Consider the following 19,569-nt stretch of genomic DNA (forward strand, 5'->3'; position numbering starts at 1 on the left):
GGTGCCAAGACGGAGGGCCTGTCCTGTACACGTCTCCGTCCTGGACTTAACTTCACTCCACAAAAAATCTATAAAAACCTCAGACACGTTTCGTCTGTCTCACACAGTTTGAACATGACGTCCCTTCAGTCGCATCTTTCCGTCAAATTAATTCGTGCCTTGTTTGGCATCAGTCGAGAAAAAAATCCACAAATACGAGCTCGTGTCTTAGAAGCTAGTCTCAAAGAAGTCTTACGATGGTTCACGGTGACAGCACGTCAATTACTCCAAGGCATCATTCAGATTCCTCATCTAACCAAACGCTTTTTTGATCGAAACAAAGTCGCTTTGACCCAACTGGCCGATCGCCGCATCGAATTTCAAACCAAAAAACAAATCATTTTGAAACCTGGAGGGAGCGGTACTCTAGGAGGGGTCATCATTCGCTCTCTCTTAAGATGGGATCCTAATGCCCCCAAAGTTCTCCCCAAGAAAAAAGTCAAACGAAGCTCCAAGAAGAAGAAAAAGACCAGGTCCCCAAGGAGACCCGTGTCTCCAAGAACTTCTCCAGTGGCGGGACCCTCCTCTTACCAGACACCACCCCGGAAAAAGAAAAGAAGCCCCCAGAAAAAGAAACAGAGAAAAAGTCCCCAGAAAAAGAAAAGTACACAAAAGAATAGTCGCAAGAGAGGCACTTCGGTCAGGACGCAACCTTACACTCGCAAACCACGACCTGCCACGGCGGTGACCGCGTCTCCGGCAGCCTCACGTTCATCCACTTCCCCGTTGATGTCACCAAGAACTAAGAGTACTTGGAGACGTTGATCACACCAAGAACTTCTCCGTTGATGACCCCAAGAACTTCCCCAGTGGCAGGACCCTCCAATTTAGTGACAGTGGCCACTGCTTACAAAGTACCTGCTACCAAAATCAAAGTTCAAGAAAGATCGGGCATGTTACAAAGTTTACTGGATTTGTCCAAGCAAGAACTGGCTCGATTTAGTCCGTTGCGTACCCCTGCACGACGTGTCATGCCTGTCCTCAAATGGATACGACGTAAAGACAATCAGTGGCGACGCGTTCCAGTATAAAAAAGCTCTGTGACCAAGTAGGGTATCAGTGTTTTGGTGCTCCTGAAGATGTCACCCTCCAGAAAACATCCCTCTTCTAAACAGCCCCAAGGAAAGAAAACGAAAGGACTACCTCCTCGTTTAGCAAACATGGGGACATGTTATCTGTCGTGTCCAAAGCTTCTCCACCCCTACGAAAAAAACTCATTCAATCAGCCTCCAAAGAGGTCATCGATACCGTGTGCGAATGTTGTTTGAACGTCTTGAAAGGCACGATCCCTTTGTCCAAACACCAGAAACAATGTTTAGGCAAACATCGTCACGTTCTTCGCCAAATGGTTCAAAAGAAAATTCCCCTTCGTCAAAAGAAGATGATGTTGGTCCAACGTGGAGGCATTTTACCCCTCTTGTTAGGTCCCTTACTGAAAGGAGTCCTCGGAACCATGTTGGGAGGACTGATGGGAGCAAGATAAAAAGGCTCTCTGGAGACCCAAGATCTCAGAATCGACCCCTGACAACCCCACGGAAAGACGAAAACTAGCTTTAGTGCCTTACAAACGATGGATGGAATACCATCGGTGGCAAGAACAACACACCCCGCATTTACCTCCCAATCCCCATTTGAGCGAGATGTCCCAGTTACAACACGAATTGCAGTCCTTGATGGATCGCCAAGATTTGTCCGAAACAGAAAAATCGCAAAAGTACGGTCAGCTCTTGCAACGACTGCAACTCTTTCACCAGAAAGCTTTAGACGAAACAGCTCTACCCACTCTGAAAGATTTTAAGACCTTGATGAAAAGTCCAGCACCATTACCAGTACCACTACCACCACTACCGGTGACCAAGAGAGAAAAAGGAGAAGAAGAGGAAGGGTTTCAAACTCCACCAGAAAAAGTACGCAAGTTAACAACACCACCTACCTCCAGAATTGGATGGATTAAAAAGATGATGACCACCCCTTCTTCATCACAAGAGAAAAAGAAAGTGAAGACAGAAGTGAAACAAGAAAAAATATCCCCTGTTCCGACATCCTCCTCCTCCTCCTCCTCCTCGACACCTATTGCCGGTCGCACACGCAAGGCATTGCAATCCAGGAAAGTACCCCAAGTGAAAAAGAGTAGTATCTTCCAAGAGTGGGTGCCTTATTAACACACAAACCAACAAATGGAAAAAGTCTTAGCCAGCATTTACTACGATCCCTCCCATCCTGCAGGTTACGCAGGAGTACAAAAATTGTATCGTGCTGCCAAAACTCGACTGAAAAGTCTCCGTTTACCTCAAGTGCAACGATGGCTACAAGAACAAGCTACTTACACTTTATACAAACCCATTCGGCGCAAGTTTTCCAGAAGTCGCACCCGAGTGGAAGGCATCGATCATCAATGGCAAGCAGACTTAGCCGATGTCTCTCATTTGGCCAGCTACAATCGCGGCTACAAATATTTGTTTTGTGTCATCGACGTCTTTTCCAAATTTTCCTGCGTCGTGCCCTTGACTTCCAAATGCAGCAGCGAGTTAGTGCGAGCCCTGTAACGGGTGTTGAAACAAAGCGGTCGTCACTCTCTTCGATGGCAAACGGACAAAGGCACCGAATTTCTGAACCAAGCTTTCCAAAAAGAATTAAAGAAACGTGACATTCATTTTTTTACCACCGAGAATCCAGAAACCAAAGCCAGCATCGTGGAACGTTTTCAACGCACTTTGAAAGAACGCATGTGGAAATATTTTACGCATCACCACACTCTGAAGTACATCGACATCTTACCGCACCTGGTGCAAGCGTACAACCAATCTTACCATCGAAGCATCGGACGTGCCCCGCAAGAAGTGACTCCCGACAACGAAGTGCTGGTGTTTGAGCGCCTGTTTGGTACGTCCCCGACGAGGGCTGTCCCCAAGAAAAGTGGAGTGTTGGCCGTAGGAGATTGGGTACGCATTGGCAAAACCAAACGCACTTTCGACAAAGGTTACTTACCTAACTGGACGACCGAATTGTTTCGTGTCACTGGACGAGTGCATGGTCGTGATCCTGCCGTCTATAAATTAGAAGACATGAACGGAGAAGTGCTCAAAGGAACGTTTTATTTGCCCGAGTTACAACGTATCACCAAAAAAGAAAACGACGTGTACGACATCGAAAGCATTCTCGAACGCAGAACCCGTAAAGTGGGCAAACGACGTGTCAAAGAAGTCAAAGTACGCTGCAAAGGATATCCACCCAGTTTTGATTCTTGGATCGACGCTTCGCAAGTCATCGACTATAAAAAGAAGTGACCATCATGCCCTTTCACACAGACGCAGCTACGTCGACCACTCCTTCACCCAGTTCTTCTCTGCAAGATTTACAAAAACAACCCTTGTGGGTGTGGTGTGGAGAACGTGTGCCTAAAACGCAAATCGTCTTTTTCTGCCAAATCTTCGTGGTGTATTGCCAATCTGAGTTTGCAACAAGGAGACAAACAACTGTGGACCGTTTTATTGAGATATTGCATCGGTTACCTGCTTCCCAATCCCTCCCTGAAATTCTCCTCGAACGGAAACAACGGGAACCTTGTGTCCAGTGCCAGTGTCAATCACCACTCCAACCACAACAGTAACCCCTCGGACAGCCACAGAACTCTGGAATTATGAGTCACCAAAACCAATTTTACTTAACCTTACCCAGTGACAGTTCCATGGAAGTGTTTCCCCACAACACGTTGTGCTGTTACACGGCCAAATTACCCCAGGCGATCCCATTAGATCACGAAGCCCATTGGGAAGTGGCTTTGATAGAAATGATTTACCCAACACAAATCAAAAACATCACTGAAACTCAAAACTTTTTTTACGTCGAAATTCTGGACCAAACAGTGCAGCAAACCATGATGACCACTCATCAACATAAATCACTTGCGAAGACCCCAATACCCCGTAGCAGCAGTGACCCTTCTCCTCCTTTTTACGTTTATGAATTTAAAATTAACCCAGGCCATTATTTTAGTGGTGAACATTTGGTGGAGGCAATCGCTGACAAATTCCATGCAGCATTTGACAAAGTTCTGACCGCACTAAAAAAACGTGTCACCATTGAGTACCACAAAGTGTCTCACCGTCTACTCATTAAATTTGAAAGTGAGGAAAAAAGTATACGTATTAACTTTTGCCCTGAATTGAATGACATTTTGGGTGGAGACCTCAATATGGTCACGGATAAAAAGACCAAAAAAATTCACATGACAGACTTTGAAAACAACGGGCATTTTGCGAGGTATTTTCGTTTCCCGGTAGAACTGAACCAGAGACTGAATTTGTACATCCTCATTATTTGCCTGTCAGCAAGTCTTATTTGGACACGGTCAACATTGTTATAAAAGGAGATTTGGGACAAAATATTCCATTCACCAAAGGAAAAGTCACGGTGAAACTCCATTTTCGAAAACGGTTCTCTCACGATTCGTAAGTCATGTATCCAGTGTACCGAGGGGTTGCTCGACAGCGAGGACACGGTTTAGGAGATATGTTAAAATCGGCTTTTCGTTCGGTGGCTCCGTTGTTGAAACCGATGGTGACACGCGGATTGCACGCCTTGAAAGATGCGGCATTGACACAAGGCAAAGAATTTCTCCAAAATGTCATCATCGATAAACAAAACCCTAAAGAAGCCTTCATGAGGGCAGGCAAAAATGTCTTGCTGCAAACGGGCAAAGACCTTTTGGGCCGACGAGAAACACCTATAAATGCCCTGCACGCTACCGAGTCAAGCATTCAGCAAGGACAAGGCAGAAAGAGACGACGAAGAAAACACCCTTTCACCAGACTTCACACGTCTAAAGCTAGAAAGACTAAGAAAAGAAGAACCGTTCGAGACTTAGACGTTTTCGATTATTGAGAAAGAGAAAAAAAATGATGCACCGAGAATCTTGCGCTTGTTCCAAGTCGGAACTGGAACTGTTTGCCATGCCACCTACCATGATGACCATGCAAAAATCCCAGTGGGTGGAATTTCACCCTGTCTCCTCATTGACAGATTCCGCTCCCATCGAGTTTGAAATCAAAGGACAGCCCGAAGATTATATCGATCTGAACAGCAGTTACTTGTACTTGAAAGTCAAAGTTCTAGACAAGGGAGGAGATTCTATAAGCGGCGAAGAGAAAGTAGCTCCCGTCAACAATTTCATGCATTCCTTGTTCAGCTCAGTGGACTTGTACTTGAATAACAGACTGGTCAGTAGCGGCATGGATACTTATCCTTACCGTGCCTACCTGGAAAATCTCTTGACGTACGGAATAGATGCCAAGAACACCCATCTCAATGCTTGCGTGCTATGGGAACCTGACGAAGCGGGCGATTTTGATAAAACAGGTCTTAGTGATGAACCCCCAAAAAAGCAGACACCAATGAGGGATTTGTAGAACGAAGAGACAAAATCAAAGATGGAAAGAGTTTAGAACTGATGGATCGTTTGCATTTGGACATGTGGTTGCAAGAGAAATATTTGCTGAACGGTGTAAATGTTCGCTTGAGACTGAATCGTAGCAGTACCGCTTTCCATTTGTTGGCTGATACTGATGCTACTACTGGTGGCAATCCCAAAAGCAAAATCGAGGAGGCCAAACTCTACGTACGACGCGTGGAAGTGTTACCTAAAGTGGGAAACGACATCAGTAACACGTTGAGCAGAACGACCGCCATGTATCCGATACGACGCGTGGAAGTGAAAACGTTCACCATTCCCCGTAACCATCATTCCATGATCGAAGATCATCTGTTTCAAGGACAGTTACCCAAACGTTTAATCCTTGGTATGGTCGACAATGAAGCCTTCAACGGACCCTTCGATAAAAATCCTTTCCGCTTTCAACACTTCAAGGTGAAGAAAATCGAAGTCAGTCGCGATGGCAAGACCTTGTGTACCAGACCTTTCGAACCTGACTTTGAGAAGATGAATTACTTGAGATCGTATTTGTCCCTGTACGAAGCCACCGGCCAGTTAGGAACCAACACCAGTCACGGTATTACGTACGACGATTACGCTGGAGGCTCTGCTTTGTGGGCTTTCGATTTCACTCCAGACCAAGGCAACGACGAGGGACATTTCCACCCTATAAAATCTGGCCAGATTCGTGTGGAACTTCAGTTAGCTACAAATCTACTAGAGACGGTGAACGTCATCCTGTATACAGAATTTGACAATACGATAGAAATCAACAGTTTGAGAGAAGTCATTCTAGATTATTAGAAGCCATGGAAGACTGTTATCCCTCTTTACCTAGTGGAGAAAATTTGGAGATGGAATGTGAGGAGACCGTGGAAGGAGAATCCCAAGACAAAGACGAAGAAGTTATCATGTTGAAGTCGAGATGGCCAGAACAAGAAGCCCATTTAGTCTCCTGTTTTGCCAAACACTTGGTCGAAAAAATGACGGAATTGATCAAGAAAGATTGCTATGGATGTCAAAACGATCATCCCAGTCAAATTCAACACGATAAATGCCTAATGCTGAGTCAAGAAGAAAAATTGGACGAGTATCTGGACGATGCTTGGAGTCTCATCTCGGACGAAGTCGTGTTGCATCAGTGGTATAAAGACTTGCGTGAACATTCTTGTCCACCATTAACCACTCAAGAGATCCATCGTATCGAAGCTCTCCTGAATCAGAGTGAGGAGACGAAACGAAGAAACGGTTATTTGTCAGACATTTTCAAGCAAAAAGCCAGGATCGAATTGATCACTTATTATTACCTGTGAAGAAGAAAAAAACAAAACATGGATACCTGGGAACTTTATTACCTTTTGAACCACAGTTCGTATAAGGCTTCTTGGAATCCTGTCGTCTGTGCTAAAGATGAACTGCCTCATCGCAAACCTCAAGACCATCTAGCTTATGTGATCAACACGGACGACAGTCATCTCCCAGGAACCCACTGGGTAGCCGTTTACTTTCCTCAAGAAGGATGTGTGGAATATTTCGATTCGTACGGATTGCCCCCTTTGGAAGACGATATCATTGACTTTATGAGAAGAAATGCTCAGACCACCCGATTCAATAATGTGAAATTACAAGGCACATATTCCTTGGTGTGTGGACAATATTGTGTGTATTTTCTGCATCATCGCAGCCTGGGCTATTCCTTAGAACATTTAGTGACTCGTTTTGATCCTCGTTCTTCTTCTAGAAATGATGTGAAAGTACATCAATGGTTTTGTGACCATTATGCTTATCTTTTGTCTCAAGCTAGGAAACGTAGTGTCCATCAATGGCCTAATGACTTCCAACAGTGGAAATCACAATTTCATTCACAACGTTGTCAGCCCTGTTTAAAGTAGAGTGTTAATTGAAAAAAAATGTTTGAGATTTGAAAAAATGTTTGATGTTATATTGTTGGATTATTGTTAAAAATGTTATAGTTGTTTGTTAGTGTTAAGTGATTTTGAATAAAAAAATGTTGTGTTTTGAAAAAAATGCCTTTGTCTTTTGTTTGGCTATAGGAATCTTGATTCATGCTCTTTGACTTCTTACTATCCCTCTCATGACACTCATTGAGCGTTGCGGCTCGAAAACCGTGGAGGGATGTTTTCCTTCACGTCCGCGCTTTGACTTTAAAGCCTGGGGTAGCCTCCAGTCTAACCATCCATTGTCGACTCATCCTCCTACGAAGATGTGCTCCAAACTAGCTAAGCTAAACGAAGCCTACGTGAATTTGCATAGGGTCAGACACAGTCTGATACCGAAGCCAGAAGAGATAGAGAATGTGAGAATGTTAAAAGTCACTGAAGACCTGATAGAAGAGCTCTTCAGAGAAGAAGTGGACAGGGAGAAAGAAGAATGGACAGAGAAGTACAGACTTCAGAAACAGCAGAGAGAGCAGCAACAGCAGCAGCAGCAGCAACCTGAACCTGAAAGAGGCTTTGTCGATTGTCGTATCGACACCAAAGAATTCTTCTCTTTCCGAAGAAGCAGACCTATCGCCAGAAAGTCTATCGTCAGAGGACATCGCATTCTTAGAAACTATATGATTGCCATAGCAAACAAAAATAATAGCCCTATTCAGGGCTACCCAATACTCTAGAAAAGAAATAACAATCCATTTGCCAATGTGTGTATGTAGAGTAGTGTGAATATAAACACTGACTCTTTTGTGGTGTGAGTGTATGTGTTTGTGTATATGATTGTGTGTTTGTAAGCACTCACGTACGTTTCTGTGGATAGTAGATTATGATCATGTTTTTTTTGCTGTTTGACGTGTGGGGAGAGTAGATTTGGGGTTTGTTTATTGCTGCTCAGCGCATGTGGATAGTATATTATTTTTAATGAAAATTTTTAAAATAGTAATGGGTAGTAAAAAAGTGAGTGAGTGTTTCTTTTAGGTCCGCGCGTTTGTTTGGTCATGATCTAGGTAAGATCAATTTTGTTTTAGGGGGATGTTTTCCTTCACGTCCGCACTTTTAGTATAAATTGAAACTCGCTCGGCAGTCTAGCTACCCTTGTTGATTGATCAACACTTGAGAATCAGCAGAAGGCTAGCAAAACTGTTGGAACTTCATGTGCACCTGGAATATGCCAGGCACATGCTAAATGAACTGGCCGCGGAAGCCATTGTAGAAGAGGGAAGGATGAAAGAGGAGGAGAGAAGAAACAAAGAAGAGGAGGAGAGAAGAAAAAAAGAAGAGGAGGAAAAGGAGAGAGGAATGGCTGTACCACAACCACAAGAAGAAAATTTCAGAATCCCAGAGACAGAAAATTGGGATTCTGAAGCCACTTATCCCGCCTCTGCTCTCCCCCAAAAAAGAGTGAAAAGAGACTGGGGAAGAAGATGTGTGTGTGGTGCCAGGCCTGGAAGGTGCCATCATTAACCAGGTGATATGAGTTCAAAAAAAAACAGCCCTTATCAGGGCTACCCAAACCTTTAGAAAAGAAATAGTAATCGATTTGCCAATGTGTGTAGGTAGAGTAGTGTGAATATAAACACTGACTCTTTTTTCCGTGTGTGTGTGTGTGTGTGTGTGTGTGTGTGCGTGTTTGTTTGTAAGTTCTCATGTAAGTTTGTGTGGATAGTAGATTTGGGGTTTCATTTTAATGCTTTGCGTGTGTGGATAGTAGATTTTGGGTTTGTTAATTGCTGCTTCACGTATGTGGATAGTAGATCATATGAAATGAGAAAAGTAGGGGATGTTTTCCTTCACGTACGCGCGTTGTTTGGTTATGATCTAGGTAATATAACTTTTGTCTTAGGGGCATGTTCTCCATCACGTCCGCGCTTTTTGTATAAGAACCCACAGTGTTCGTCGTTCGCACCATTCTAAGGAATAAAGACAAGGAAGATGGTGGCTGTAACAGAATTGTTTAACCAGTTGAAGGATATTTGGTATTGGATGGAGGTTTGGAGGCTATGTAGTGGAAAGGATTGAACGTGAATGGAAGCATGAAGTTACCAGAGATTTTGTCAGAAGGCAAGTGACAAACCTGTAATTAGCTATGGATCTGGTCAAAGAGATGATAGAAGAAGAAGTAAAAAGACTAAGAGGCTTTATAAATCCAGAGTATGTAAAGATTGGTCACTTGAAAGAAGCCATGGATAATGTGCTAGAAGTAAAGTGTTTTTTGGAAGACATACTGGAATGGACAGAGTGGTCATTTGTCAAAAAAGGCCTGGACCAGCTTAAGAAATCGGAAGAACTAATGAGAAAAGTAATGGATGAAGAAGTAAAGAAAATAGAGGAGAAATGGAGTAAAGAAAGAAAGAATAAGGAAAATTTAAAGAAAAAGGAAGAGTTTGAGAGGCTCAATCAGAATGGGATCAAAATCCAGGAAAAGTTTAGAGCATTGGGCCATCCAGACTGGATGCCAGAGGAGAAAAAGAAGAAGAAAGGAATGATGGAAAAAGTGAGAACTTGGTGGAAGAAGTGGAGGAAATAAAAGAAGAAGATGATGATGAACCAAATGCCCTTTTCAGGGCCACCCACATTTCTCGAAAAGAGATCTACTTTCAATTACCTACCCCATTTTTTTATTTATTTTTTTTTTGTTTAAAAAAAATAGATACTCCTCCCTGTTTCAATTTTCATATGTTCCCTTTCCATAGACCCCTCAGGTCGGGACCCTATTAAAATAGGGTCCCGACCCTGTTCCATTTTCAATTCCCCTTGAGGCTAGAGTGACCCAAGACTTTTTCCCATGTTCAATTCCCGTTGAGGCTAGATTGTCCCATGATTTTTTCCCATGATAACTTCCCCTTGAGGCTAGATTGTCCCACGATTTTTTCCCATGTTAAATTTCCATTGAGGCTAGATTGTCCCAGGGGGGTCCTGTAATGCTAATTCCCATTGAGGCTAGGGTATCCCTATTCACTACTGCTATCGTATTATTGTGGCGTATATTGCGTTACGGTTGTATTTAATTAAATTCATCTCTCAGGGCTCTATATACATTCAGTTAATAATTTTGGAAATTAGGGTATAAGTTGTTAAGGTTTTAAGCTAAGAAGTAGAAGTCTAGCAGTGCAATCTGTAACAGAGCATTTCAAATTTTTCCCAACACCTGCCAGATAAAATAAAACAAAGCAAAGCAGCTGGGATAAAAAGTCAAGTGATCCGGGATTATGCCATTCTATGTTACTAACCTCAGAAAGTTGGTAGCTTTATTTAGAAACTAATTATGTGACTCAGTTGTTCAGTTGGAAATAAAAGTCAAATGCATTAAATCTACTTTGCACATCATATATTATTGCTAATTTTAAGATAACAACTAGGAGGTAACCATCAGACACCAATATGGATCCGATTGACGTTATTTTATTACTGTTATTGTTATTAGTAGTATTAATATTAGTAGTAGTAGTAGTAGGTTTGTTTTGTGGGTCTATCGCCATTTTTCAGCACATGGTAGGCTGTACATGACAGCCAGTATACATGGTGGAAGAAGCATCCAGGAAAATACTATATGAACCACCAACAAACTCAAAGCTACTGGAAAGCTTTGTCTCATTTTTTAGCACATGGTAGGCTGTACATGACAGCCAGTATACATGGTGGAAGAAGCATCCAAGAAAATACAATATGAACCACCAACAAACTCAAAGCTACTGGAAAGCTTTGTCTCATACCCATGTTGGTCGAGCCGAAACTCGAATCCAGACGGGCAGAAGTAAGATGTCAGTGATCTGTAAAGTCGAGATCCTTGGACCACTCGGACACCCGGGACTCCATTATTATCAGCTGTAGTAATATTGTTTTGTTGTAGTATTACTTGTAGCTCTTTTTCACATTTTAGAAAATGTTTTTGGCATTGTCAACATTATCATCATATGTACTATTTGTGTTTTATTTATTGTCGCCTTAATAAAGGAAACAGCACAACCAACATCGGATTTTATTTTGATGACAGTTTATATTCAGGTTATATTAAATACTATTTGTCTGATATTTTAATCAGAGTTATGATGACATAAATATATTAGCATTTGAACCAGGCTGGAGATTTGACATAAAACCTACTGATTGCGAACCCATCTAACTAAATACCAAACTAATGCAGCTGGCCAAAACAAAATCTCCTGCATCATAACATGACATACAAAAACTTTACAAGATAAACTCTGATGCCTTGAAGGCATCTGATCAAATCCCTGGTAACAGTGGCCACTGTCAATGCATTAGTACCGATCACTGCTGTCTTAAAACCATCGACTAATGCAGAATTTTGCAGTTTCCTTATGAGAGCACTTCAAATGAGACGTGAAATGCTACCACTTTCTAAACATCTACTCGGTGGGCGATGAGTAATCAATGCTCAACCCTTTTATCGTTACTTGCTTATAGTCATTAGAACAATCAAAAATACAGGTATTATGTCGAGTCTGAAGTGGAGATACAAAAGATTTGTTTAATGAAAATTAACTTCAAGTTTTGTGGTTGAATTTGTGAATGAAAATTAACTTCAAGATTTGAGGTTGAATTTGTGAATGAAAATTAACTTCAAGTTCTGTGGTTGAATTTGTGAATGAAAATTAACTTCAAGTTTTGTGGTTGAATTTGTGATGGGTTTGTCTCATTATAAGGACACTATATTTTACTTTCATGGCAACTGAATTTACTATCAGGTCAACTGGGTGCACGGTAATGAAGGCATAGTGCACGTCCGGTCCACTTGCTAATTTGGAAATCACAAAGTTAGACAGTAGTGGAGAAAGAGTGTTGCATTAATATTGAGTTTGGTTGCAGATGTGGTAACAATAGATGTATTAGTATATTGTCACCATTGTAATTAATGATGTGATCATCATCAATGTTAACATCACCAAATCATGATAACGATTACATGGTTGTTGCGATGAATATACAACATTGTATGCCTTCATTTATGAAATAAAACAATGCGTACAGTTATTAAAGTTCATCTTTCATAATAAACGTGATCAGTGCTTCAAACATGATGCAAAGTATATATTGATTTACTAGTTTACTTACTCCCACCCATAAAAATATATAAAAAATAATATCATGGTCAAATGTTCACTTAAATGCCATATTACTAATATTTTATATATATTTTTTTTAATTTAAAAACATGCAATGTTAGTTACCGAGAATATAGAGAACACCAAGGAGAAAAGTGTAATAAAATTGTTTTGTTTTCTTACATCATAGAATAAAATGTTCCTATAATAAGATTCTTGTTTTCGTTTTTTGTTTTTTGTTTTGTTATGATAATTCATTGGGTTTACCTGCATATATGCAAGAGTGGTTGCCTTATTGGATTCTTCTTCCAGTCTACTAGTGTGAACTTCCAAGTAATCTGATTTACCCACAGTAGGAAAATCAGAGGGGCTGTATCGATGTAATGATTCTCAAAATAAGCTACCGCATTGTTAATAGAATCAATTCGGTATCATTGTTTTGTTTTTTTTACATAACTTTAACTATATAAATTAACAAGTGAATGCTTGATGCGGGATTTTATATCAAGGGTATATAAGATTTTCAGAGTTAATATTCTGAGATACCGTTCAATAAGACAGTTCTATGATTTTCCAGATTTGGAGTGTTGCTTGTTCTGATTTTTCATTTTCAGTTAACAAAGTGTACTGGAAACATGTATTCATAAAATATATATCAGTTTTATAATGAGAGGAAATATGATATGTCCTGACAAAGAAATCTGTTAAATAATGTACCAGGTTTTCAGGAATGCATGTTCAAATTTCAAATGAAAAATGCTCCATATTAAAAGTTTACATTAGGCAAAAGATTCCAACCGTTTATGACATAAATTAACAGCGATAATGCTGGACGCTTGTCACTAAATGTAAAGCTCCATTGTGACACGGTGATTTTTATTCTTACCTGTTGCATACTGTGACTTTCCTGACTAGGAACGTGCGAGTGGAGTGAATGACTATCGCACTTGCTTCGTGTGTGTGTGTGTGTGTGCGTCTTGATGATATGGGTAAGCACACTGGTTATGCAGAGGGTAAGCACATCGGTTATGCAGAGGAGCATCAGAGAAAATATGTTCACGAGAAGCAGATCCACGGATGGGAACATATATTAGAAGAAAGGGATATGGGATGGGAAGGGAAAAAGAGAACGAAAAGTTATAGATAGAGTGGCAGACAGAGCGAGAGAGAAGCGAAGAAGATACATAAGAAACTCAAGCCAAGAAAAGAAAGACAACATATATATAGGAAAAGAAAATTAAGTATGGACACTATAGAAAGAAAGATAACATCTGAGAAGATATAAAATAGGAAGAGATGGAAATAATAGGTTTGGAAATGGAAATAGAGAAACATTATAGAGGGATATACAAGCAAATTTAGAAGCAATAGTGTCAGAGGACAGAAATATGGAGTCGGGGCGCGAAAGAAAATTTAAAACACTATAGGCTAGGAAGGAAGGGGAACAAGTCAATAACTCGGACAAGTTAAAATGTCCCAAATTACGCACATCTAATAAACTTGCAGATACTTCGGCGAACTATTTGCTCACATGTGAACGAAATGCCACTGTTCAGAATTGGTGAAAAAAGAACTGTTTGTTATATGTCAGCGCATTTCTAAATGAAAGCGCTGGACGTGTATTGATGTCTCCCAGCGATTGACTTTGTATTCGACTATGATGCGCTCAGATAGGCAATCCTAAAGTGATCTGAAATCACTGCGCAAGTCTGCCAGAAAAATTAAATATAGTAACGCCAGAAAGGGGAAACATTCAGTCAGTTTGTCAGTAGGACTGAGAGTTATTTACATCTATGAGTTGAGTACGGAAACAATACCATAATTCATTTTGCGTGGTATGGGCTTATGATACAATAGAAGTAACTGTATTCATCAGAAAGCAAATGCTAATGGAATGACCCAACTCCACAAGTAATAATCTGACAAAAGCCAATCTTATATAGCACGGATAGCTCTTAAAAGCTGGTCTGACAAAGCTCATTGGTCTTCAAGACAGATTACCTATACTGGATACATAAGCATTTCACATTTCATGAAGATGCCTCAGATAATTAAGGAGATTAATGTGTACAAGTACAATTTTCAAATATGCGATGATGACTCTAGCTGTAATAATATAGCAAATCGGATTCTTACATGTTGCAAATGCCTATGGAGTTTCATCAAGATATTTAACAATGTTCAGGACCTCTTAACTGAAGATGAGTTCCACAGACACAACATTTAATAAAAACGTGGATATCGCTTAAAATGCAATCAGAGAGACACATTATATTTTCTAAAGGACACAGTTTCTACTGAAGATACAAAGCATAAATAAGTTCATGAAGATGTCTTGAAGAGTTAAGGATACCCCCGCTCACAGGTTAGTTTGCAGGGGAAATAAAAAACAAAAGAATCGTGTTTAATGACACTTCGATTTCAAAATGCTAACTTAAGGGTTTGTCAAATCGGAAGAAGCCTAATAATGTGGTAGTGATATGGGTCTGACATGCCACACCTGATGTGATTATATGATATTCCAAAATTGTAACATCATACCATGTGACCATTATTAATAGTCCCAACAACAATCACTATCTAGGTTGAGTTACTTCCCTCTAGTTGCATATGCTTGTGTTTGGGTCCAAACAGAATGTATTTATTGTAGAAAAAGGGGTATATGGTCATAACGTTAAATTCGTATTCAGTGAATGAAATGATTTGCATGTTCTTGAAAATAAAATCCTCTGTACTTCCGTATAATACAAGACACTTGAGCGATGACATTCCCTACCAATGCAGTATATAAAAGTCTGCAATACAGATCATAATCTGGATATAACAATATGAATGCTTCATATCTTTATTAAATATTGTAAATACATCATTTTCCTTATTGTTTCTGAAAAGAAACGTGCCCTCAAAGTCTTCTTGCAAGCCTAGTAACAAGCAAGAGTCCATCAAAATGACTGTAAAAACGTGCTATATGTCCAGTGTTTCCTAATTCTGTATCCAGGTTTGAATTTCTGTAGTGCACGATTTTTCATTTTGTTTAAAATCCTTGTCCGTTGCTTTTCTGCTTTTCTAATAATCGTTGTCTAATTGCCTCAGTAAGTCAGATCATCTTGCTGAAGTCTCTCTATAGTCACTGCAAATATACACACGTTGTTTGCAATTAATTCTTATTATATGACTTGTAAGGTTATACATGATACATTAGTGGAATGTTTTCATACTAATATTTTAAAGTTGAAGTTTATAATCTCCAACTTAGTTTGTATATTCTTTGTATTATCTGAAATAAGTCACTATTTCTTTTTACGAAATAGCATTTTGTAATTAAGAGAGGGATCAATAGGTTAAATGCTACTGTTTGTATTTTGTACTCCTTTCATTATCATTAATTTGCATCCACCATTAGTGCTGATTCATATTACAGTGAGACGTCACAACAAAGCCATGTAGTATTAATTGCAATTTTAGTCACAATGAAGTCACGTGATGTTAACAGAGCCATTTGGAACAAATTGTAATTTTAGTCACAACAGAGCCTTGTGGTATTGTAATTTTAGTCACAATGAAGTCACGTGGTATTAATTGTAATTTTAGTCACAATGGAGTCACGTGGTATTAATTGTAATATTAGTCTCAACTGAGCCGTGTGGTATTAATTGTAAATTTAGTCACTGCAAAGGCATGCTGTACGATTGTAAATAGGTCACAACAAAGCCATGTAGTGTTAATTGTAATTTTAGTCTCACCAAATCTGTGGACAAAGAGCACTCTATTACATGCATTGCTCAAGCGGTTTGCTACAATTGTTGACAGAAGAGGAAAATAGCATCTGAAAGTTGTAATAACAATGTGGTATAATTTTGATACAAATACTTGTTAATGATGCACATTATATACTATGGATATGCAAGTAAATGTTTCCATCGGAGACCATTTCGTCCTTCACATTAGATGTAGGTAAAACAGAATTCACGCATATGTATGTATATGTATGTACCAAAGGTAATATTATTAGTTACACTGTTTATGTCAACATTGTTCACGTTTAATATGTAATAACAGAGACAAGGTCAGGCATTTATTTGTCATACTAAGTACAATTTTATATGACTCAAAAGTGGTTCGATGTTATCGAGAAAATGACTATACCGACATATTCTTAGATATTGCCAATAACAACTACCATGCCGTTCATAGGCTTCAGTAACTAGAAGGTATATAAAATCACTTTTAGACAATAACTCGGCAAACCAAGTTTAGCATCTTTATTCCAGTCAATATTATGCAAGATTTCCCTAATACCAACTTTCACAACTATATTGATTGAACTAAATGTAGTCATAAGAAAAACGTTTGTAGCAACCGGAGCATTTGCTGCATGACAATTGCAAAGAAGAATGGTACCGCAAAAAACTAAGACAAAATGAACACCACAGTTTTCGGAAACCATAGGCATATTCTGAGTCATTTAAGAACCAAATCGGATAAAACAGGGTACTCATCCAACTGTTATGATCATTATCATCGATCACATCTTTTTCAGCATGAAACGTATGAAAACACGCTAGAGTGTTGCCATGGTTATCCTCCAAGGTTTATGGAGCACTGTTGAACTTCAGTGTTGGCACAGGGCAAGGCTGGTTGCTCAAATTCATGACGTGGAGAAAGTGAGCACACACTTTTTTGTCTATTTGGATAGACATTTAGTTGTAATCATTATCAGAAACCCAATGCGCTGTCTACAGTGGATGATTACTCGTGTGCAGGGTAAATGTACTTGAAAAAAACAACACAATGTACAGTAACCTTACATGTCATTAAAATACAGAAAGCAATTTTTACATGATAGCTATTAATAATTTCTAAATGTGCACCTATGCTGTTTTGAAAGATCAAAATCCTATAAAATACTTTTTGGGTTTCTTATAATTAATCCCTGAATATTTTATTTTACAAAAGAAGACATACAGAGTGAGCGATAATGCACGAGATGTACAACAGGAGCATTACCTAGCTGAACAATCTCAAAACCATGTCTACACCAATCATAATGATATCAACATAACGAAATTTGTAGATTGTTTAAACCTGCCATACTATCTGCAGATTTATTTTGTATTTTTGCTTGCTTTCTTTTTATAGCAAGGATCATTAGCTATAAAAATGAAAGGAATAGTGTCTTTAAACTTCAACATGAGCAAAACCATGCAACACAGGAGGTGAACCATGAGGGATGCCTCTTCTAAGTTGTGTATACGTAACATATCTTTAAAATAATAGGTATATCATCCAAGATGCATAAGACTTAGATTTATATCCATTTTTCAAGCACGTTCAAGAATCTTTGTTTGATCTTTTTAGACGAAGTCTCAAACACGTTCAAGAATGTTTGTTTAGATAAAGTTTCAAATTGTTCACAAGCCTTGTATGCCTAGTCTGAGTCAATGAAGGAATACAAATATTAGTTTTGCAAGAAAATGGGTTTATCATCAAATTCACCCCACCCAAAATGAGACGAACCTTTTCCATAACTTTGATTAAATACAAAGTTTGAAATATAAGTAGCAGTGATTACTAGGATGAATGCAAGCAGATGAATATATCTGGACTATTTTTTTTATGTCCCATCACCTTCGCAGCTGGCTAAATGTAGTCATAAGAAACACCTTTGTAGCAACCGGAGCATTTGCTGCTTGACAATTGCAAAGAAGAATGGTATCGCAAATTTACAGGCATCTCGGAATGCAGCCATAATGTTTCGACTGAATGAAGTTGATTGGATGAAATTAGCTTGCAATGTAATTTTCTACTAATTCTTAAGTTATGTTGTCTTTGCTACTTCACCTTGGTCTACCTCAATAAAAACGACCTGGAGCCGTGAGTATTGTACATGTACATCATTATTGTCATTTCCATTATGGAAGTTATCAGTATAGATAATTTACCTCTAGCGCTTAAAATAACAAAGATGGATAAAATATTATGATCGTAGTTGGTACGTTTAGAATTACATTTTACATGTAATAAAATTCAATATGTTTTGAAAAAGAAAATATGATATCTTGTAAGTTGAAAACCTGTCCAATGTCATCTTCACCATACTCACTGTGTAAATGCTTATTTTCCTCTCGAATCCTTTTTAATCTCTCTGCAAGGATTAATAATTAATTTTTCACCAACAATTCATAAATTAAGCAGTCAATGAAAATATGCAATTAACATGCAAGAAAGAAAGGCAACAGTGACAGAGAAATTAAGCTACTAGGAGAAATTCACAGTTTCGGTGCAAAATAATAGCCCACAGTAAACTCAGTGCTAGTCATAATTTGAGAGAATTGTAATGTTTGTAGATTTTGAATCCTTGAGTCTGGTACAATTATCATTTATATGTTATTGAGCTGAAATATTGAAATACTGGCATGCGGGCTGTGTGTCGTATTTGTTTCATTTTAGTATTGTATCTTTATGTATTTGTCCTGTTTTGTTTAAGCATTGTATATTAACTATTCATTCTGTTGTGTTATCCTGTATGTTTCCTGTTGGTTAATAAACCCCACGACCAGCGAGTGTTGTAGTTATTTCTATTTATAAAATGACCGGCTCACAAAAGATATGGTAAAAGTGTCATTAAAACAATAAAATACCAGACCAAATGAAACTTGCACATGACATTGTCAGGGTGTATATAAACAAGTCGAAAATTTTCATAGTGTAGCACACAAACATCTGAATAAATCAAAGTCATTCCACTATGCTAAGTAGGTTACAATGACCTAGTTTTGAATGATTGAGCTACAGTCACCTAGATGCATCCAGAAACAGATTTTTTTAAATGCTGGTGAAATGGTATTAAAGTCCTTGAGGACGCAACAAAAAAACAAACAAACAAATGAATGAACTAACAATATTTGATAACCGCCCATGTTTTGAAATGGGGTTATAATTCACGAGTGCATAACAACATGCAACTAAAATGAAAACAGGGAAGGAGCAGTATTCTTATTCTTAAAACATTACAAGTATTATTAAAATAACTTATATGCAGGCATTATTCTTGAAACTATGATATCTGCAATAGTCA

General features: G+C 39.0%; 1 protein-coding gene across 5 annotated transcripts in view; it reads right to left on the bottom strand.

The window, feature by feature from the left end:
- Window positions 1-15,322: 15,322 nt before the first annotated feature.
- The window catches only part of LOC149797684 (uncharacterized), a 113,576-nt gene continuing 109,329 nt past the window's right edge, over window positions 15,323-19,569 (bottom strand). For 4 of the 5 annotated variants that reach the window (XM_089962603.1, XM_089962600.1, XM_089962601.1 and 1 more), the window contains 2 exons: window positions 18,595-18,636; window positions 15,323-15,621 (listed from right to left, as the gene is read on the bottom strand). In XM_089962603.1, coding sequence (XP_089818729.1) covers window positions 15,581-15,621; window positions 18,595-18,636 — 83 coding nt within the window. In that variant the 3' untranslated portion in view covers window positions 15,323-15,580. The remainder of the gene's footprint in view (window positions 15,622-18,594; window positions 18,637-19,569) is intronic. The other variant, XM_089962602.1, reaches the window with a different exon arrangement.

The sequence above is a fragment of the Sinohyriopsis cumingii genome, chromosome 6 (assembly GCF_028554795.1).
Source record: "Sinohyriopsis cumingii isolate HCF-2022 chromosome 6, ASM2855479v2, whole genome shotgun sequence".
NCBI classification, from domain to species: domain Eukaryota; kingdom Metazoa; phylum Mollusca; class Bivalvia; order Unionida; family Unionidae; genus Sinohyriopsis; species Sinohyriopsis cumingii.